Raw genomic sequence first — 21,345 nt, 5'->3', positions numbered from 1 at the left:
GAGGAGAGCCTGGGTGGCTCAGTCGGGTAAGCGTCCAACTTCAGCTCAGGGTCATGATCTCACGGTCCGTGAGGTCAAGACCCGCGTCGGGCTCTGTGCTGACAGCTCGGAGCCTGGAGCCTGCTCCGGATTCTGTGTCTCCCTCTCTCTCTGCCCCTCCTCCACTCACTCTCTGCCTCTCAAAAATAAACGTTAAAAAGGTAAAAAAAAAAAAGTTGGGATGAGCACTGGGTGTTGTATGGAAACCAATTTGACAGTAAGTTTCATATTTACAAAAATAATTAAAAAATAAATAAATAAAATAGGTAAAAAATAAAGAAATAAAAAGTATATGAGCAAATGCATATAAGTATTAATTATGAAGATACTAAACAGGAACCTTTTTTATTTGCTTTTTTTTTTAACATTTATTTATTTTTGAGACAGAGAGAGACAGAGCATGAACAGGGGAGGGGCAGAGAGAGAGGGAGACACAGAATCCGAAACAGGCTCCAGGCTCTGAGCTGTCAGCACAGAGCCCGACGCAGGGCTTGACCTCACGGACCGTGAGATCGTGACCTGAGCCAAAGTTGGACGCTTAACCGACTGAGCCACCCAGGTGCCCCCTGTTTTGTTTCGTTTGTTTTTTAGCATCTCATGTGAATTTAATTTAATCCTCAAAATAACTTAATGATGTGGAATCTGGGTTTTTTAAAAACTACCCTCGTTTACCGATGGGGAAACTGAGGCACTGAGAATATAAGCAATTCACAGACAATATTGAGAGCAGACCTTGGATTTGAACCCTGGCCCTGCCACGTCCCAAACCACAGGCACAACCGGGACACCACAGCCGCCAGTCTATGAGTCGATGTCTCTCTGGAAACGTGTCCCAGAATCTGGCAAGCCCACGTGTGTAGACATCTCTGGGTGTATGCATTGCTGCACACTTCCTTCTGTGTATCTCTTCCAGAACAGGGCTGCCCGTGGACTCTGGGCAGGCCAGCTGGGTGCAAAGGTCTAGTTGTGAGTGGGCTGCCATGTGGGGTCTGTGTGCATACATCTGTGTGCATACATCTGTGTGCATACATCTGGGCATGCGCCCCCCATGCCAGCTTCCCTGGGTGCAAATGCAGGTCTATCGGGGAGAACGAAGAAGCACTGAGGATAGGATTCAAGGTGCACCAGGGAGGCACTCCTGGGGGATTCTACAGGGTGACAGTAACTGCAAATGTATACATAGGTAGCAATAGGTGGGGAGGGGGTGGGATCTAGTTAAAGGGAGGCTCTAGGGAACTTGTCTTAGAGTTGCCTTGGCAGAAGAAGAAAAATGCTTTTTAAACAAGGCTGGAAAATTGGAAATTGGAAAATTTGCCCCTCTTTTTTTTAAGTTTATTCATTTATTTTTGAACGAGAGACAGAGAGAGACAGAGAGAGAGCTCGCAGGAGGGGCAGAGAGAGGGAGAGACAGGATCAGAAGCAGGCTCCGCCCTGTCAGCACAGCCCACAATGTGAAAGCTCGAACCACAAACTCTGAGAACATAACCTGAGCCCAAGTCAGATGCTCAACGACTGAGCCACCCGGAAGCCCCCAAAATAATTTTTTACCCAAGAGATTATATTTCTATGAGTGTCACTGGGAGGAGGGGAGGCAGCACTAAGGAAGCCTGTGGCTCATCCCAGCCACCCCTGCCGGCTGCTGCCTGTGACTATGTGGTTCTGGACCTTCTCCAAGGGATTTAAACCTCTACGGACCTCAGTCTCCTCCTCTGTGAAATGGGGATAGCATAATTGCACCCACCTAACAGGGCCAGTGAAGATTAAACAAGGAAGCGCTTTCAAAGCACTTAGCTCAGTCGCAGTGGCAATTATCATTAACCGCTATTAATATGGCAGGAACAATTACTTGGTGCTTTTGAGCAAGATTCATTAAGCACCTATTCGGTGCCAAGGCTTTATCTACGTTGCCTGGTTTTTTCAAACGTCTGGATCCCTTAGGAGACAGTTTTATTGTCTCTGTATTTTTTTGTGATGAGGAAACGACCTCAGAGAAAAGAGCGCGAGGGCACAAAGGCAGGAGCCGGCCCAGGCAGGGATCCAAACCCAGGTCCCTGCTAGGACCTCACACCGGGCTGAGATTCTCCACACCCGCTAACTCTGAGGCTCCGCCTCCCCTCCCACCGCCAGCCTCCAGAACTCCCCAGATGGGAGGACTCCAAGTCCCGGGTCCTGTGAAGGAAGGGCCAGGGGAGGAGTGGATTCCTGGATCTGAGAATGGAGGGGGGGTAGGAAGTCATTACCCTGGGTTCTGGGAGAAGTGACTGGGGTCCCAGATTTTTCCAGCTGAGAGAAGAGGGGCTGGGGGGCCTGGACCCCTAGATCCTGGGGCGCAGAGGGTCACGATCCCAGACAGCTGGATCTTCCGCTGTGTAAGAGAGCTGGGTCTCGGACGCCTCGGTCCTGGGAAACCTCCCTCCTTCCTCGCTGCGGCCGCGCGATTTCTGCTCTCAAGCCGCAGGTTCGGAGGGGAAGAAGGAGGGGGTGCAAGGGGAGGAGCCGCGGACCTGCGCCAGGGGCGGGGGGAGGAGTCGAGCGGGCACCGCGGCGGGCGCGCGGCGCTGCGGCGGCGGCGGCGGCGGCGGCGGCGGCGGCGGCTCTGGGTGAGTCCGCTCCTCCCCCCTCCCCCCTGCCCCAGCCCCCGCCCCAGGCCGATCCTGGGGGGAGGCCCCAGCGCGTAGGGGCGGGGGTAGGTGCAGAGGCGCGCGGATCTCCTCCTCGCGAGTGCGGGTGCCGCAGCGCTTGCTGGCCGCCCCGGGGGAGGGGCACGTGGCCCTAGAAAGGGGGGTCCCGAAACACCTAGGTGTACCCCAACCTCACCCACCGATCCCCCGGAGGTGGGGATCGCTTACCCACTCCATGGCCCTTGAGGACTTAGGACTCCGCGGCCTCTCGGGGTCCAGGACATCATTCCTCCCCCCTGCAGCGCCTTGGGACCCCGGCATCTCATACCCCCCCCCCCCCCCCCACCTCCGAAAAAATTTCCCATCCTCTCTGCAGCCGGGAGAAGCATGAAGGACTTCAATTCCCAGCAGCCCATACAGCGCCGGGTCTGTGAAGTCTTTAGCCGCGGTAGCGCGAGGCCTGTCGGGAATTGTAGTCTCTAAGCTCAACGGGAGCTGGGGCCCCGGAGGTGGGAGGGGGTGGCTGGACCTCCCGGGGGTCGCCTGGGGTCGAGCAGCCGGTCCGAGGAGGACGAGACGTGAGGCTCGAACTGAGCTTTTTCTCCTGGCCACGGCCCCCAGATCCGGCTCCTCCTCCCACCACCTGGCGCGTGGGGACGGGTCCGCAGCCCCTTGTCCGCCCTACAACCCCCATGGGCTGCCGCCAGCCGCCGCCTCGGCTGCCACCCAGAACACGGCAGGGATAAGCGCAGGTGAGTCTGACCATGTCTGTCTCGGAGTCCTGGCCTTCTGCAACACCCCCACGACACCTGTCCATCCGTGAGCTCTGGTCTGCCCGTCCCTGATTTCCCCCTGCACTCTCCTTCCAGCCCATCTCTGATGTCTGCCTCCAAACCATGTGTGGCGAATTCCCCCTCGCCCCACATGCACCTCTTTCTCCCGGTCCCCTGTCTCGGATGCCCCCACCCCCATCCAACCTTCCTTCTGCACCCATGTCTGTCTGCCCAGCCCTCCTTTGTATCCTCGCCCATCTGTGATCTCTGGCCATCGCCTGTCAGTCTGTCCTTTATTCCTGCACCCCATCCGTTCTGCCAACCACTGTTTCTCTTTCAAAGATATTTCTGTCCTGGCGCTTCTAACTGTCCCTCTGTCCGCCCATCTCTTGCACTCCCATAAATGACACACTAGTCCATTCTTTATGGCTTGTCCATCCCAAATCGCAGTCCTTGACGTTCCCTGTGTCTGTTCATCTTTCCCTCCGTTCTGGGCCCCAGTTTGCCCTTCCCATTATCTCTGTCTCCCTTCCCCTTCTCTCTCCCTCCCTCAACTTGGTCCCTATCTCTGCATCCTGCACCTCCCATCCCACCCCAGCCACCACCGCACACAACCATCTCTTCTCTCTCTAACCCCATCCCTCCCTTTCGCTCGGTCCTGTCCCCTTCTACCTGGACCTGGCCTGTTTCTCGTTCCTTGAACCCGCCAGGCCCCTGCTCATGCTGTTCCTGCTGCCCTGGATGCTTTACCCCACGCCAGCCCCACCACCCACTGCCGGTGGCCGCAGAGAGCCCCCCAGCTGCCCACTTCCTAGTCCTTTTGTGATATTTCCTCTGTTTCTTTTAGAGCACCTCTCACAATATGAGCACGTCTTGTTTGTTTATGTGGTGTTTGTTGACTTGCTTACTCCGTGTCTCCTCTCACTGGATTGTAACACCAGGAAGTCGGGGACTGTGTGGGGCGCGTTCTCTGCTGGCTCTGCAGCATCTGGCACAGTGCCTGGCATGTAGTTGGTGCTCACTGAATATTCGTCGAATGCATGAACGAAGAATGGCTGTCCCCTCGTCTGCCCACGCCTAAATTCTGTCCCTTTGTCTGGGCACCCCTAATCTCTGTCTCTTTATCTGTCCTTAATCTCTGCCCCTTGACTGGCCTCCCTAGTCTCTTCCTCCTTGTCCATTTGTCCCTGTTCTCTTTCCTCCTGTCCATTCACGCTGATCTCTGTCCCCTTGGTTGTCCAATCCGTTACTGTCGTCTTGCCTGCACCCCGAATTTCAGTCCTGTCTATCGGCCCCGGATTTCTTTCTCATCGTCTATCCCTCCCCAGTCTACCTCCCCTGATCCACCTGGCCCCAATCTCTGTCCCCTCGCCTGTCCTTCCCTTTCTCTCTTTCCCTTTTTATCCTTTATCCATCCCTCTCTCAATCTCATCTCTCATCTGCACCCTCGTCCGGCCCCTTCCAAGCACAGAACCCACCGGCCACCATGTCAGGAGACTACGAGGATGACCTCTGCCGGCGGGCGCTCATCCTGGTCTCGGACCTCTGTGCGCGGGTCCGAGATGCCGACACCAGTGACAGGTGCCAGGAGTTCAACGACCTGCGAATTCGAGGCTATCCCCGGGGCCCAGATGCAGGTCAGCACCCCCAGCTGTCTCGGCCAGCCCCCTGTCTCTGCTACAGTCAATATTTTCAGAGATTCAGAGCAGACTCGTTCAGCTTTCTGTTCTCTATGCGGCCCTGGCCAGTCCCTCTTAGGGTCTTGCCTCCATCCTGCTTGCTGCTGGTCCCCACACCTTTGATCTAAGGAGAAGGAACTAGGTGGGCCATTTGATTCCTGACCTTTTTGTGTTTGGCCCTGTGAGCCTCCTGCCCACTGCCCCCCACCCCAGCCACATACATGTCCCTTTCACATATCTGTTGTGTATCTTGCATAGTACTTAAAAGCTCAGGCTTTTGAGTCAGGCTGTCTGACTTGCCTGCATTCAAATCCCACTCCCCACCCCACCCCCATGCCCCACCCCCGGCTACTTACTAATGGCTGGCTTTAGGCAAGTAGCTCTTTTTCTGTGCCTCCGTTTCCTCCTGAAAATGGGGATAATAAAAGTGACTACCTCATGGGGTGGCTGAGTGACTCAAGTGATGTAACACATGTGAAGTGCTTAGAACAAGCTGGGCACACAGTGGTCATGCAATAAATGCTGGGATGTACTTACTGAGCACCGACCGTGTCCCAGGCAGTACGCAAGGTCCTTTGCATTGTTCATCAACCACCCACAACGCCCCTTTGCGGTACACAGAATCCTCATTTTCAATGGCGGAGGGGAGACTCAGAAGGGTGAAGTGACTTGCCCAAGGTCACCCAGCTAGGTAGCGGCAGGGTTCTGGACACCAGGAAATGTCATGAGTGGCCCTGAGGGACCCTGAGGAAGCATGCGTGTAGAAGTTATACCTAGAGCCACACTTGCTGAGTGCAGGGCGGAGCTCGACACCTCGCGCGCCAGATGTCCAGGGACAGTGATGAGGAATGAGGTCCAGAGAGCTGCCAGTTTGTTTTTTATTTTTATTTACTTATTTTTTCAACGTTTATTTATTTTTTTGGGGACAGAGAGAGACAGAGCATGAACGGGGGAGGGGCAGAGAGAGAGAGAGGGAGACACAGAATCGGAAACAGGCTCTAGGCTCTGAGCCATCATCAGCCCAGAGCCCGACGCGGGGCTCGAACTCCCGGACCGCGAGATCGTGACCTGAGCTGAAGTCGGACGCTTAACCGACTGCGCCACCCAGGCGCCCCGAGAGCTGCCAGTTTGTGCTCAGAGTCTCACAGCCTGTAAGCAGAAGAGCCAGATTTGACCCCAGGAAGTCTAGTATACTATGGCAATTTGGGGGTCCCCAAGCCCACCCTCCGTTTCTATGATTCCCTAGAAGGACTCACAGAAATGCTGTTCTACTCCTGGGTACGCTTTATCCGGCAAAAGGATAGGGATGAAATTCTGCGAAGGGAAAGACACAGAGAGGAGGGTCCAGGAGAGACCAGGCGTGAGCTTCCAGTCTCGGTCACGTAGACGTGGCTGACCGCCCCGTGTGGCTGACCTTCACCTCCGGCCCCTCCAGGGGCCGAGCTGATACGGCACGTCCTAGCCCCCCCAGCGTCGGTCACGCTGCGGACCATCTGGCAGGGCCCATGGTTCCACAGGTAAACACAAACACTTTCAGGGAGGAAGTTCAAGGACTTAGCGGTTCCTTCCCAGGAGCCGATCCAGGGCCAAACATCTCCTTGGGCAAGGTTGATCTTTTACTGCCCAGCTACAGCACCTTGCCAAGCCCAAATGGCTCCCCAGACCAGGCGGACAGAAAGGAGAAATCTGTCAGAGTTTAGAGGATCGATGTTTTGACCTGGAGAGGGTCTGGGTCAGGCCGATGGTAGAGGCAGGCAGCTCTTCGTTTTTTCTCTCCTCGTCTCCACCTTGTCCTCCCAAACGGCCCCCCTCTCTCCACTCTTCCCAGGCTCAGGAGGCTGGCAAGCCCTTGCTTTGGTTTTTAGCAGGTCCCCAGAACTCAAAGCAGATGTTGGCCACTTGGAAAGGAACACCCTAAGGGGCGGAGGGGAGTAGGAATTTCAGAGTTTGGCCGTCGCCAGTTGTAGGGCCCCACAGGGTCACTTCCTGTCTCTCAGAGCCTCCTCGTCCTCGTCTGTAAAATGGGACCGATCGCAGTGCCGGGCGGATTCACACCACAGACCGCTGACTTAGATGCCCTGGCCGGTTCGGGACAGGAGGGCATCCCCTCACCACCCGGCGTCCCCTGCAGGGACAGGACACAGCCAGTCCACTCAGCTGTCCTCGCTGCCAATAGCTTAGCCAATAGCTTCTCCCCACCCGCCATAATCTAGAGTCCGCACGGTGCACGAAATACCCCTGTGTTCTCCCTCGCTGAGACCCAGGAGTCAATCCCAAAACAGATTCACGTTCCCTGGAGGAGCCCTGCTCCTGGCACCACTTCCTGAATGACCCAGGAACCTCTGGCTCGAGAACTAGGCTGTTCCCTGGGTTTCTCCGAAAGGCACATCAGCACACAGGAAGCATCTGCAAGGCGTTAGCCGTGGCGGCTGCTGATGCTGGCTTACACGTGGCGGCAGCGGTATCACCAAACGTAACAATATTTGTCAGTCGAATAATAACCCGCGTCCCAAATACCATTTCTTGGGAAATAGTGAAGCGTGACAGCTCTGGAGCCAGGCGCTCCGGGGTCAAGGTCTGACTCCAGCGCTGACCTGTGGGGACTCCGCCCAGGAGACTTTGGGTCCATTGACCTCAGTTTCCTTTTGGGGAAAGCAGGTGTTAATAAGGTTGCCAAGCTCCCAGGGCGCCTGTCAGGCACGAGTAAGCCAATGCCAATATGGCACTTAGGTGTCTGGGACATAGTAACCACTCAGTATACATCTCAGCGATGGGTCCCTTTTACCTCCACCGTAAGAAGCAGGACTTCCTGTTTGGCAAACGGGGAACGTGGGGCTCAGAGTGCTTAAGATATGCTCCCGGGGCCACGCGGCAAACACAGATTTGAACTCTTGTCGTGGGAGGAGTCACGCCGGCTCCTCTCTCCTTGGTCATCTCCGAGCATTTGGGGGAACGTTGGGTGTGTCCTCTTCTAGAGAGGCAGCGCGGGCTAGCGATTAAGAATCAGCTCCGAAGACAGACCGCGCTTTCAAATCCCAGATCTGTCCTTGACTGCTTGCGCAGCGTTATTCAAGTCGCTCCACCTCTCTGTGCCTCGGTTTCCTCATCTTTAAAACGGTTATATAGAGATACCCAGCCTGTGGGGCCGGGGAGTTGAAGTAAACGGACGTCAGGTGCCTAGGACAATGCATGGCGAATGCTAAAGGTTAGCTCTTTGGGGACAGCAGTGGGAAGATAAGCTCTGACCCCACCCTGACCCCTGACCTTTGTCCTCACTCTCTCCAGACATCTCCGTGAGCCTGCTGTCGGTCATCGTGACATTCTGTGGCATTGTCCTTCTGGGCGTCTCCCTCTTCGTGTCCTGGAAATTGTGCTGGGTGCCCTGGCGGGACAAGGGAGGCTCAGCGGTGGGCGGGGGCCCCCTGCGCAAAGACCTAGGCCCTGGGGTCGGGCTGGCAGGCCTGGTGGGCGGTGGCGGGCCCCACCTGGGGGCCGGCCTGGGGGGCCATCCTCTGCTGGGGGGTCCACACCACCACGCCCACACCGCGCACCATCCGCCCTTCGCTGAGCTGCTGGAGCCAGGCAGCCTAGGGGGCTCTGACCCCCCTGAGCCCTCGTACTTGGACATGGACTCGTATCCAGAGGCTGCGGCAGCTGCAGTGGCCGCTGGGGTCAAACCGAGCCAGACATCTCCTGAACTGCCCTCTGAGGGAGGTGCGGGCTCTGGGCTGCTCCTGCTGCCCCCCAGTGGTGGGGGCCTGCCCAGTGCCCAGTCGCATCAGCAGGTCACAAGCCTGGCACCCACCACCAGGTGAGACAGGCTACTGGGCTGGGGGTCCACTCTGAACTTCTGTTCCTCCTCTGTGTCTCTTTCCCAGATATGGTTCTCCTGAGCCCTGCAAGAGGTCCAGAGGCCTAGAGGTCCAGAGTCCTGAGTCCTGGGGCAGGAAGGGGCTGGGGGTGTGGACTCCTGGGTCCTGGGGAGAGAAGAGGCTAGGGCCCCAGACTCCAGGGTCTGAGGGACGAGGAGCCTAGAGACCTGGACTCTCAGATTCAGAGAGCACAGGACTGCAGAATGAAGATTAGACCCCCGAGGCCCTGAGACACAAAGCGATTCGTGTCTTTCACCCTAAGCCGGGATTGGTGGTGGGACCTGGGATCCGTCTGATCGCTATCCGTCTGAGCATGTCATTGGGCACCTAATATGAACTAGACCTGAGCTGGCTGTTGGAAAAACAGAAGTGAGCGTGGCAGCCAGGCCCTGCCGTCATGCCACGTACAGTTCGGGGCAAGTGGGTCCCCAGAGAGGCCAGCCCAGCCCAGCCGGGCCAGTGCTGCGGGAAAGTGGCTTAGGGGGCCACTTTAGCTGTGGGAGTCCAAGGAGTCGCTGATCCGGTCTGGGAGGGGTCTGGGGCCTTCCAGAGATGGCTGAGACCTACAGAGTGAGGAAGAGTTAGCCGGGCACAGAGGTAGGGATGTGAGCCGGGCATTCCAGGAGGAGAGAGCGGCCAGTGCAAAGGCTAGAGGGGAAGGAGGTCACAGTGCATTGTGGGAACTGCCAGCAGTCACCATGGCCTGCGACTACATGGGCGAAGTGGGCGAAAAGGAAGCCGAGGAGATGTGGCTGCGGCTGTGGGTGGGGCCAGACCACACAGGGCATTCGGGGCCTCGAATGCCTGGCTGAGGGGTGGGGACTCTGTCCTGTGAGCAGGAGGGGCAGGGCCAGTTTTGGGTGTAGAAAGACCTCTCTGGGGCCACACAGGGGTGGACTAGAGGGACAGACTGGAGGCCAGTAGTCCAGGCAGGAGAGGAGGAGGTTGAGCTGAGATTGTGGGCACGGGGAGGAAAGGGCAAGGTCAGGGGGCAGGAGAGATGAGACTCGGGGCGGATGGCTGTGGGGTAGGAGGGGTGGGGACAGGTGCTAACAGCACCCATCCTGGCCTGGTGATTGGGTGGGTGTCAGATCAGAGGATCTAGGAAGAGGAGTGGGTGTGAGGGAGACCTTGAGCTCATCTGGATCTTGTTGAGTGTAAGGCCTCTGGGGCAGTGTCCAGGGAAACTGCCTTCAGAAGGATCATCTTGGGCCCCAGACAGTAATGGGAGAAGGTCCCAGGACCCCGGTAATCCCAGGACCGGGCCAGGGGCCCAGGGGCTCATGGGAGATGTAGTTTGGGGTCTCTGGGGAAGCCCCGCCCCCATTACATACATGGAGACACTGAGGCTCAGAGGGTGTCGGTGACCTGCTCAAAGTCACCCCGGGAGCAAGGAGTGGCGGGGGATCTGTAGCTGGAGCCCCCACCCCCACCCCCACATCCCTTTCCACGACTGGAGCCTCCTGCTCCCCCCACCCCGGGCCTGCCTCTCAGCACATCTGGGGCTGCCCGTCGCTAGGGGCCCCGTCACGCGGACTTCACCCCGGGGGTGATGGTCCACGTGGGACAGGGCAGATGAGCCGGGGCCACGGGGACGGGGGAGTTCAGGAGAGGGGAGGGGCGGGCTTTGAGGAGGGGGGAGGTGAAGATGGCTCCAGTGTCTGGCCTACAGATCTCGGTGGAGCACGGGGACCCCGGAGGAGGAGCGGGTCTGGGAGAAGGCGCTGAGCCCAGCGGGGAAGGGTGTGCAGGGTCTGGTGGGAGGCCGAGGCTGGAGCCCAGGAGATACATTTAGCAGACAAAAGGCTGTTGATGGGTGTGGAAACCTGGACGCAGATGAGCCTGTCCAGAGAAAGCTTGTGTGTGGGGGGGGGAGGGGGGGGAGGGGAGAAGAGGCCCAGAGGGGCCCGAGAGGGGACCTCTGGGCTTCCAGAATGTCCCATTGACACTAGGAACGGTGGAGAAGGGAGTTGAGAGAGAAAGGACAGGCCAGGTGGAGCGGTGGTCAGGTGGGAAATGTGATACTGGGGCTAAGGCAGGTTGGGGAGATTTGAAGAAGGTTCAGGAGGTCTGGGCTGTGTGGGTGGGGCCTCTGGAGTCCAGAGAGGTTATTCTGGGTCATGCACTTGAGGTCAGGGGAAGGCTTCTGGAAGCCGGTGCATAAGCAGATGCTAGCTGGAGCTAGTTTAGAGACCGGGATACCCCGCACCCCCCCCCAACACAGGTGGAGAAACTGAGGCTCAAAGAGCGCAAGTGGCTGGCTCAAGGTCCTGGTGAACCAGGGTGGGATCTGTGGCCACCCGGATGCGGTGTTGGGGGAAGAGGCAGGGAGGAGTCTCCCGGGTCTTTAGATGCTGTCAAAGATCCCCACCTTTGTCAGTGGCCCCACCTTGGTCTTCCCCACCCCCCACAGGTACCCGGCCCTACCCCGGCCCCTCACCCAGCAGACCCTGACCCCTCAGCCGGACCCTGGCAGTGAGGAGCGGCCGCCTGCCCTACCCTTACCCTTGCCAGGCGGTGAGGAAAAAGCCAAACTCATCGGGCAGATCAAGCCCGAGCTGTACCAGGGGACTGGACCCGGTGGCCGGCGCGGTGGCGGGGCCGCGGGCTCGGGAGAGGCCGGAGGGGGGGCGCCCTGCGGCCGCATCAGTTTTGCCCTGCGGTACCTCTATGGCTCCGACCAGCTGGTGGTGCGGATCCTGCAGGCCTTGGACCTCCCGGCCAAGGACTCCAATGGCTTCTCAGACCCCTACGTCAAGATCTACCTGCTGCCGGACCGCAAGAAAAAGTTCCAGACCAAGGTCCGGAGCGAGGGTCCTGGACATCCGGGTCCCCACGGAGGAGGGGGAGGGGGTCTGACTCCTGAGGCTGAGGGAAGAAGGGCTGGGGGTCTGGACTCCCGGGTCCGAGGGAGGAGGGGCTGGGGTCTGGACTCCTGGGTCTGAGAGAGGAGGGGTTTGGGGGTCTGGACTCCTGGGTCCTTTGGAAGCGGCTGATGGGTGTGGTGTCCGTCTGCCCCCACCCCCACCCCCTGCAGGTGCACAGGAAGACTCTGAACCCTGTATTCAATGAGACATTCCAGTTCTCGGTGCCCCTGGCCGAGCTGGCCCAGCGCAAACTGCACTTTAGCGTCTATGACTTCGACCGCTTCTCACGGCACGACCTGATCGGCCAAGTGGTGCTGGACAACCTCCTGGAACTGGCTGAGCAGCCCCCCGACCGCCCATTGTGGAGGGACATCGTGGAGGGCGGCTCGGTCAGTGGCCCCTGCATCCCTCTTCCTGGGGACCCAGGACCCCTCAGTTTCCGACCTCTCTGCCCTTGGACTTCATAACCCTCTAACTTCTTGACCCAGGCTTTTCTTTTGAAATTTATTTTATTGCGAAATATTGCAAGCATACAAGCAAAGTGTAGAGGTTGATATCATGGACCCCCATCCTCCCCCCCGCCACCCTGTCAAATGCTGACGTCATGCCTGGACCCCAGACCTCCCAACTCCTGACTCCCCCTTTGACATCTGATGTTAACAACTGGGAAAATTGTAACAGACACCCACCAACCACCTCCTCATAACTTCATGGTGTGATCCTACGACGTTTGCCCTCTGACCCGAAATTCCTGACCTTCCACCGGCCTGACCCCGGAATTCCCAGCTTGTAGTTTTCTGACTTCCTTCACCTTCCAACCTCCTGGCTTTCCAGTTCCCAAGCTTCCTGAAACCCCAGACCCTCTGATCTCTGAACATTTTACGTTTCAAACCCATGACCTCCAGATCTAATCTCATCCTCTGGTCTCCGCCTGAATCCTGATAGCCTCATCCCCCCAGGCCTCAGACATACCTGGGTCCCCAGTATCCCCACACCCCCAGTTCCTCCAGCAACCAGATTGTAGGGTCCACAACACCCAGCACCAACCCCCCGCTACTGGCCAACTTCCTCTGTCCATCCAGTCGCTCTAACATGCTCGTTGGGTGTCCTGACCCCTTCTGCACCCCCAAGCCTCAAACCCCCAATTCCTAGGCCCTCTCGGGTCTGATCGGTGCATGTCACAACGTTCCAGCTGTCTGCCGATGTGGGGCAGCTGTGTGTGCACTGGGTGTGAGCCCTGTCCTAGCTTTGTCCAGATGATGGCCACACTCGAGGTCCTGCCCTCCTCTGAGCCTCAGTTTCACCATCTGCATGATGACACAATTCCTACAGTCCCCTTCCTCCTGCCTCCACCTTGTCTCCTTGTGTCTGTCACTTCTTCTTTCCTCCCCCCTCATTATCACCAGAGGTCTTCACTCATTTATTTGTGCCTTCATTCCTTAAACAGTTGGCTTTTTTCGTTTCAGGATCAGGCCCCGGGGACCCCACACAGTCCTCGGGGGCTCCAGGTCTAGGTGGTCACAGTTAGCTGTCAAGGGCAGGGAGTGGGGGGGTCCAGGGACCTGGGCCTCATCAGTGTGGTAGGGAGGCCAGGGGCCCAGATGACGCCGAAAGACAGGGCAGGGCAGGCCGTGGGCCCGGGGCCAACTCAGCCCCCGTTCCAGGTCTGTGTGGGGTGTGCGAGTCTCTGTCTCCTCTGTGGCCTCACTTAGGGCTGGTGTGTCCCCTGCCCTCCCTAAGACTGACTTCTCAGTGTCTGTCACACTGTTTGGATCTCTGTCCCTCATTCTGGGTAGGTTTCTGTCCCTCTCTCTCTCTCTCTCTCTCTCTGGGCCTTTGCCCTTCTCCCCACCTCATTCTGGGCCTCTTTCACTCTGTCCAGGTCTCCATACCCTCCACCAAGTGTCTATACCCATTTCTTGGGATCTCCTGCCCCTTGGGGGCTCTGGCGCCGCCCCCCTCCCCCCACCAACCCGGACTCTGTCTCTCTCCTCTGGGTCTCTGTCTCCCTCTCCTCCCGGTCTCTGTATTCTTCTTTCTGAAGTCTCGCTTGTTGTCTGTGTCTGTCTGTCTCTCTCTCTCTCTCTTTCTCTCTCTGAGTCTCTATGCCCCCTCTCTGGGTTTTCTTGCTTTAGGACTCTGTGGGTCTGCCTTTCAAGCTATAGCTCTCAGTGCCTCGGTCCTTGTCACAGCCTACATTTCACTGTGCGTGCGTGCTCTGTCTCTCTCTCTCTCCCTCTCTCTCCTGCTCCCTCCCTGCACTCGTGCCTCTTCCCATCCTCCCTGCAGAACAAACCAGCTTTGCTGGTGGCAGGCAGCTGCGACCAAGGAGTTACCAGGTTTGGCAGAGTCAGACTGTGAAGTGGGTGGGCAACCTGAGTCCTGGATGTCAGGGAGGAGAGCTGGAGGTTCCAGATGGGAGAGAACGTGAGGCAGAGACAGGGGAGACTGAGGCAGGGCACGGCTGAACCCCTTTCCCCAACTGCAGGAAAAGGCAGATCTCGGGGAGCTCAACTTCTCACTCTGCTACCTCCCCACCGCCGGGCGCCTCACCGTGACCATCATCAAAGCCTCTAACCTCAAAGCGATGGACCTCACTGGCTTCTCAGGTGGGTTCGTGAGGCGCTGGGACCTAATGGAGGAGCATCTGGGGGCCCGGGCTCCTGGGTCTGAGGGAGGACAGGCTGGGGGTGAGGCCTCCTGGGTCTGAGGGAGGAGGAGCCGGGGTTCTGGATTCCCGGGTCTGAGGGAGGAGGGGCTGGGGGCCTGGACTCCTGGGTCTGAAGGATGAAGGGCTGGGGGCCTAGACTCCTCGGTCTGAGGGAGGAGGGGCTGGGGGCCCAGACTTCTGGGTCTGAGAGAGGAGGGGTTGGGCGCAGGACTCCTGGGTCTGAGGGAGGAGGGGTCTGGGGACCCAGACTTCTGGGTCTGAGGGAGGAGGGGCTGGGGGCAGGACTCCTGGGTCTGAGGGAGGAGGGGCTGGGCGCAGGACTCCTGGGTCCGAAGGAGGAGGGGCTGGTGGCCTGGACTCCCAGGTCTGAGGGAGGAGGGGCTGGGGGCCTAGATTTCTGGGTCTGAGGGAGGAGGGGTTGGGGGCTAGGATTCCTGAGTCTGAGGGAAGAGGGGTCTGGGGGCCCAGACTTCTGGGTCTGAGGGAGGAGGGGCTGGGGTTGAGGACTCCTGGGTCGGAGGGAGGAGGGGCTGGGAGCCTAGACTTCTGTGTCTGAGGGAGGACGGCAATGGGGACCCAGACCCATGGGTTGGACTGGGGTCTGAGGGAGGAGGTCGAGTCGGTTCAGGGCTCTCCATGCCCACCCCCAGACCCCTACGTGAAGGCCTCTCTGATCAGCGAGGGGCGGCGTCTGAAGAAGCGGAAAACCTCTATCAAGAAGAACACGCTGAACCCCACGTACAACGAGGCGCTCGTGTTCGATGTGGCCCCGGAGAGCGTGGAGAGCGTGGGGCTCAGCATCGCGGTGGTAGACTATGATTGGTGAGGGTCATGGCCCGGGCGGGGGGGCGGGAGGCCAGGGGATGGGACCGAGCCCTCCCCCTCCCTCCCGAAGTGCTCAACGCCCCCCCCCCCCCCAGCATCGGGCACAACGAGGTAATCGGTGTGTGCCGCGTGGGCCCGGACGCCGCCGACCCCCACGGCCGCGAGCACTGGGCGGAGATGCTGGCCAACCCCCGCAAGCCCGTGGAACACTGGCATCAGCTGGTGGAGGTGAGCTGGGCGGCCTCCCAGTGACACTCGGGAGGCCATTCATGCACTCATCTGGTCATTCCGGCCTAGGTTGGACTCTAGACCACCTAGGTTGGAAGCCCTACTCTACCAACTTTAGCTGTGTGATTTAGGGCAAGTCACTTGACCTCTCTGTGTCTCAGGTAATTCTACTGAGAAATGGGGTTGTTGTTATTGTTTATACATTTTTTTAAGTTTATTTATTTCTTTTTGAGAAAAAGTGAACATGAGCAGGGGAGGGGCAGAGAGAGAGAGAGAGAGAGAATTTCAAGCAGGCTCTGAGCTCTGAGCACAGAGCCGGATGAGGGGCTCGAACTCAACTAACCAGGAGATCATGACCTCAGCCAAAAATGAGAGTCGAATGCTTAACCGACTGAGCCACCCAGGCACCCCTGGGGTTGTTAATAGCATCTAAAGTTAGGACAGATAGGGGGATTCAGTGAGTTAATGCAGGATTCAGTGTCTGCCTCTCCTTAAGGGCTCAGCAAATGGTCAGCTACTGTTACTATTATTTCCCACGATACTAAGTCCAAAATAAAGGGGGAAAACTGAGTGAGGGAGTTGGGTTGGGTTTTGGGGGGATTCGGTTTTGGTTCAGTTTGTTTTAAACAGGCTGTAGTTGAAAGTCAGTGGATTGTGGTGTACTGGGTGGGGATCAACAACTTTTTCTTTCTTTTTTTTTTTTCTTTAATTAATTTTATTTATTTTTGAGAGAGATGAGGCGGAGGAGAAAGAGAATCTTAGGCAGGCTTCAGGTGCAGCGTGGAGCCAGCTACCGGGCTCGATCTCAGGACCCTGAGATAGTGACCTGAGCTGAAATCAAGAGTCAGACTTAACCGACTGAGCTACCCAGATGCTCCCCAAATTTTTTCTTAAGAAGAAAATAAAGTCTTGGGGTGCCTGGGTGGCTCAGTCAGTTAAGCGTCCGACTTCAGCTCAGGTCTTGATCTCACGGTTCATGGGTTCAAGCCCTGTGCCTGGAGCCTGTTTGGGATTCTCTCTCTTTCCCTCTTTTTCTTCCCCTCCCCCACTCACGCTTTCTCTCTCTCCAAAATAAATAAACTAAAAAATAATAATAATAAAGCGATGTGCATTGCAGTATACTTCCTTTTCATTGTTTTCGACATTTTATTTTTTTTTAATTTTTTTTTAAACGTTTATTTATTTTTGAGACAGAGAGAGACAGAGCATGAATGGGGGAGGGTCAAAGAGAGGGAGACACAGAATCTGAAACAGGCTCCAGGCTCTGAGCTGTCAGCACAGAGCCCGACGCGAGGCTCGAACTCACGGACCACGAGATCGTGACCTGAGCCGAAGTCGGACACTTAACCGACTGAGCCACCCAAGCGCCCCCATTGTTTTCGACATTTTAAAAACTATTTTAACTTTCTGGGGGAAAAAATTAACCATAAAAAAGATGTAAAAAGAAGGCTGCTTATTTTTCCTTTCGTCTCAGTCTCTAATATGACACAGGACCGGCCTGTCTTTAAAATTTGATATTTTGGGGGCATCTGGGTGGCTCAGTCGGTTAAGTGTCCAACTTTGGCTCAGGTCATGATCTCACAGTTTGTGGGTTCGAGCCCTGCGTCGGGCTCTGTGCTGACAGCCCAGAGCCTGGAGCTTGCTTCAGATTCTGTCTCCTTCTCTCCCTGCCCTTCCCCCGCTCTCTCTCTCTCTCTCACAAATAAATAAACATTAAAAAAATTTTTTTAATTTGATATTTTGCACATCGTGGATTTTTTTTTTTCCTTGGGTTAATCTTGATTTTTCAAAATATCGCATTGCAAGGGTAGTTCCCTTGATTGCTGAGTTTGGGCACAGCTGAAAGTTTGCACCCAGGGTGGACGGACTCCTCCTGGGCCTGACTGTAGCCTAGCTTTGGACTTTTCTTTGAGGGGTGAGGAGGGATTTTAAGCAGCAGAGCCCAGGGCTCAAGCCTGAGGTTTGAAAAGACCATGGCTCTATTTAGAGGGACAGATGGTAGCTCCTTTCTCCTTCCACCGCTCACTCTTCCCCTAGTTTACTCGCTCGTTTCACCAACTTCTCCAGAAGCTTCTGTGTGCTGTACTCGTGCTGGGCAATGCTGGGAGCACAGAGAGGGGTGGAATCCGGGCTGAGTGAGGTCCTGACCCCCGACTTTCAGCTAGTGGCGCACCATAGTGCATGGCCTCAGAGGGTCTTTCTACGCCCCCGCACTGACTCTGCCCCTTCTCGGCCCACAGCCCTCCCTGGCTCCCCAGAGGCTCCAAGACAGGGTCTCAGCTTCTCTGAGGCGAGTTGAGTGAAAAGGGAGGTTCGATGTCTTATTGTGTTGCTTATTAGCGATTGTCTTGCCTCTGTCCCCCATATCTGAACCTTCTGGATTTCCTCATTTCAGGAAAAGACTTTGTCCAGCTTCACAAAAGGCAGCAAAGGATTGTCAGAGAAAGAGAACTCAGAGTGAGGGGTAAGGAACCCAGACCAGGGGAGGACGGAGGTTGGAGTCCCGGACTCCTGGGTCCGAGGGAGGAGGGGCTGGGAACCTGGAATCCTGGGCCAGATGACGGAGGGACAATGGGCCAGGATTCCTGAGTCCCTGGGAGTGTTGATGGAACTACAGCAGGTCACGGGCCTGCTCTCTGCCGTCGCTGACATCTCCTCCCTGTCCGGTCCTGCAGGTCTGGCCTAGGCCCAGGATCGGACCAGGCCCCCTCAGGACCCCATCCCTTCCTGCCCGGACTGTGAATTCATCTCCTCGAAGCCATAACGTCCGAGCTGCGTGGTGCGGGGCTGCCTGGGCCCACCCATCCTTCTACCCCGCGAGGCGCGAGGGTGGGAGGCAGGCGGGCCCAGCTCCCAGTTTCAGGGTTGGGGGGGGGCATTCAGTCTCCACTGTGTCTGTCTTCCCTTCCCCAGGGCTCCTCTTCCAGGCAAGGGGCCATGCATGTCTGGGGGACCCCAGCCCCCCAAACCCTTCGTCTTTCTGTCAGTCTCGTTGCTGTTTGTCCAAGACTTGGTGTCCCGACCCTTGTTCTTGCTGTGAATGTCAACAGACCGATCCTCCGTATTCCCCCAGACACACACACACACACCTGTGTCTACCCTTTCTGTTCAACACACCCTGCGTCTGGCCGATCCCCCCACTGCTGCTGCTACCAACACCGGAATAAACACACACCGTGGGTCTCACTCCACCTGGGGCTCCTGTCCTCTCTGGGGCCGGGAAGCTGGGTTGGAACATCCTGGCTCTGGGTTCAGACCAAAGTTTTATTCACTGGCCGAGTGACCTCTGGCAACTAAATTGGTCTCTTTGGAGCCTTAGTTTGTAAATGTTACGTATGCCATGACCCTTATGATTGTAAGACACAAAATGCAACCCAAACTACCATAAGCCACAGGCAGAACTGAAAGCTCTTTGTACATGGTGAGTCTGAGCGTACAGAAGGACTTCAGGCATGGTCAGATCAAGGTGTTCAGGTGACTCTGCATTGCTCCTTATGAACTCATTCTTAAGCAAGCCTTAGCAATAGTAATAAGCTTGGAGCCATTTGGAGCTCCAAGCTTATAATGCTGTATCTGTTGTGATGGCTTCAGCTGCATAAAACAGAATTCCACCAGAAAGAGCTGAAAAGATAGAGATTTCTTTTGCTCACATAACAAACCTTTCAAAGACACGCAGGCCCGGTGTTAGTTCAGCTGCTCGGCAACGTCAGGCACAGGGTTGACATCTCTGAGATTCGTTTTGCCTTCCCTTCGTGAATGCAGACCACGGCAGTACCGTGCATTACGTTCTCACACGGTGGCATCCAAAACAGGAAATGTGGGGGGGTGGGTGCCTGGGTGGCTCAGTCGGTTAAGCATCCGACTCCTGGTTTCGGCTCAGGTCGTGATCTCATGGTTCGTGAGTTCAAGCCCCACACTGGGCTCTGCGCTGGCAGCACGGAGCCTGCTTGGGATTCTTTCTCTCTCTCCCTCCCTCTGCCCCATCCCCCACTTGTGCTGTCTCTGTCTCTCTCAAAATAAATAAACTTTAAAAAATAAAAATAAAAAATAAATAAAGCGGGAAGTGTGGCAGGGCCCTCCCCTTGTGTGTTGGTCCCTAGACAGGTTCTCCTTGTTTTTCATTTGCCAGAACCGGGAGCAGTGGCCATCCCGGGTTGCAAAGCAGCCTGGGAAACCCATCTGTGTGGGTTTTGCCAGCAAGGCAGCACGGAGAGGGGAGTGATCGTTGGGCAGGCAATTAACGGGACCTACCGCAATCGCCCTCAGAAGATCATTTCAGAGGAGACAAAATTGGTTTCTCTCTCTCTCTCTCTCTCTCTCTCTCTCTCTCTCTGCTTCCATACCATTGAGGAACAGTATTCTGACCGGTCCTGTTAGGGCCTTGGATGACCACTTCAGACCAGTCACGAATCCAGCTGGCAAGCTTCCTGTTGGCACCCTCTCCCATGACTGAGGCCCCCTCCCCTCCCCACCTTGCTGGGATTGGCTCAGGACCCCCTCAGGACCTCATCCCTTCCTGTCCAGCTGGGAATTCATCCCCTGAAGTCATAAGGTTCTTTTTTTTTTTTCTCCCAGTTTAATCACTTATTTTGAGAGAGAGCGAGAGCACTTGAGCATGAGCAGGGGAGGGGCAGAGAGAGATCAGTGCAAAGCCTGACACGGGGGCTTGAACTCATGAACCGTGAGATCATGATCCAAGCTGAGATCCACAGACGCTTAACCGACAGAGCCACCCAGGTGCCCCCCTCTCTCCGCTTTTTAGAGAACATACAGCACTGATTTTTTTTTTCATTGAACTCCAGCTAGGGGTACATTTTACTCTCTTTTCTCAAGGAGAGAGCAGCACTTCTCAAACCCTAATAAATGTCAGGGTTATAAAGATAAAATCGCACTTGTAAAGTTCATCCTGAAGGTAAATAGGGCAGCCTATTAGCATCTACAAGAATTGCAAGCTAATTTTAACTTAATAAATATCCTGAAAATTCCCCTAAGGAGACAGTCCATCATGCCAAAGAGACTTATGCTTTAAAGAAAAGTTTTTTTTAACGTTTATTCATTTTTAAGAGGCAGAGCGTGAGTGGGGGAGGCACAGAGAGAGAGAGGGAGACACAGAATTGAAGCAGGCTCTAAGCTGTTGGCACAGAGCCCGACGCAGGGCTCGAACCCACGAACTGCGAGATCATGACCTGAGTCGAGGTCGGACATTTAACTGACTGAACCACCCGGCGCCCCCAAAGAAACTTATGTTTTATTATTTTTTTTTTTAATTTTTTTTCAACGTTTTTATTATTTATTTTTGGGACAGAGAGAGACAGAGCATGAATGGGGGAGGGGCAGAAAGAGAGGGAGACACAGAATCGGAAACAGGCTCCAGGCTCCGAGCCATCAGCCCAGAGCCTGACGCAGGGCTCAAACTCACGGACCGCGAGATCGTGACCTGGCTGAAGTCGGACGCTTAACCGACTGCGCCACCCAGGCGCCCCGAAACTTATGCTTTAAATTAATGTCATGCTCTACTGGTTTCTTGGGTGTGCTGCTAGTTTACTTTTCTTGCAATCTGTGATGATGCCAATATCTTCCACAAGAGTTTGTCTGGTACCCAAGTGAGCTCGGAAGTCAGACGACCTCGATTCAAATCCCTCCTCCACACCTATTAGTTCTGTGACTTTGGGCAGAGTGTCTAACCTCTCAATGTCTCAATTTCTTTAACTGTAAGATGGAGAAAGTGATAATGCCTACTTCCCAAGAATGTTACACGGATTGCGCGCCT

General features: G+C 56.1%; 1 protein-coding gene across 3 annotated transcripts; it reads left to right on the top strand.

The window, feature by feature from the left end:
- Positions 1-2,215: 2,215 nt before the first annotated feature.
- On the top strand, positions 2,216-19,390 carry SYT3 (synaptotagmin 3). 3 transcript variants are annotated; one of them, XM_047837121.1, is made up of 11 exons: positions 2,216-2,497; positions 3,282-3,412; positions 4,905-5,070; positions 8,398-8,923; positions 11,398-11,785; positions 12,022-12,240; positions 14,340-14,460; positions 15,173-15,344; positions 15,443-15,575; positions 17,971-18,039; positions 18,251-19,390. In XM_047837121.1, exons 3-10 carry the CDS (start codon positions 4,920-4,922, stop codon positions 18,034-18,036), a joined length of 1,776 nt encoding a protein of 591 aa, XP_047693077.1. In that variant the 5' UTR covers positions 2,216-2,497; positions 3,282-3,412; positions 4,905-4,919; the 3' UTR covers positions 18,037-18,039; positions 18,251-19,390. The 3 variants fall into 3 exon arrangements, with proteins under 3 accessions (XP_047693077.1, XP_047693076.1, XP_047693078.1); XM_047837120.1 differs by lacking the exon at positions 2,216-2,497 and adding an exon at positions 2,605-2,639; XM_047837122.1 differs by lacking the exon at positions 2,216-2,497 and adding an exon at positions 3,067-3,086.
- The last annotated feature ends 1,955 nt before the right edge of the window (positions 19,391-21,345 follow it).

The sequence above is a fragment of the Prionailurus viverrinus genome, chromosome E2, assembly GCF_022837055.1.
Source record: "Prionailurus viverrinus isolate Anna chromosome E2, UM_Priviv_1.0, whole genome shotgun sequence".
NCBI classification, from domain to species: domain Eukaryota; kingdom Metazoa; phylum Chordata; class Mammalia; order Carnivora; family Felidae; genus Prionailurus; species Prionailurus viverrinus.
Note: the sequence above shows the minus strand (reverse complement) of the source record. Positions and strands in the feature narration are given on the sequence as shown.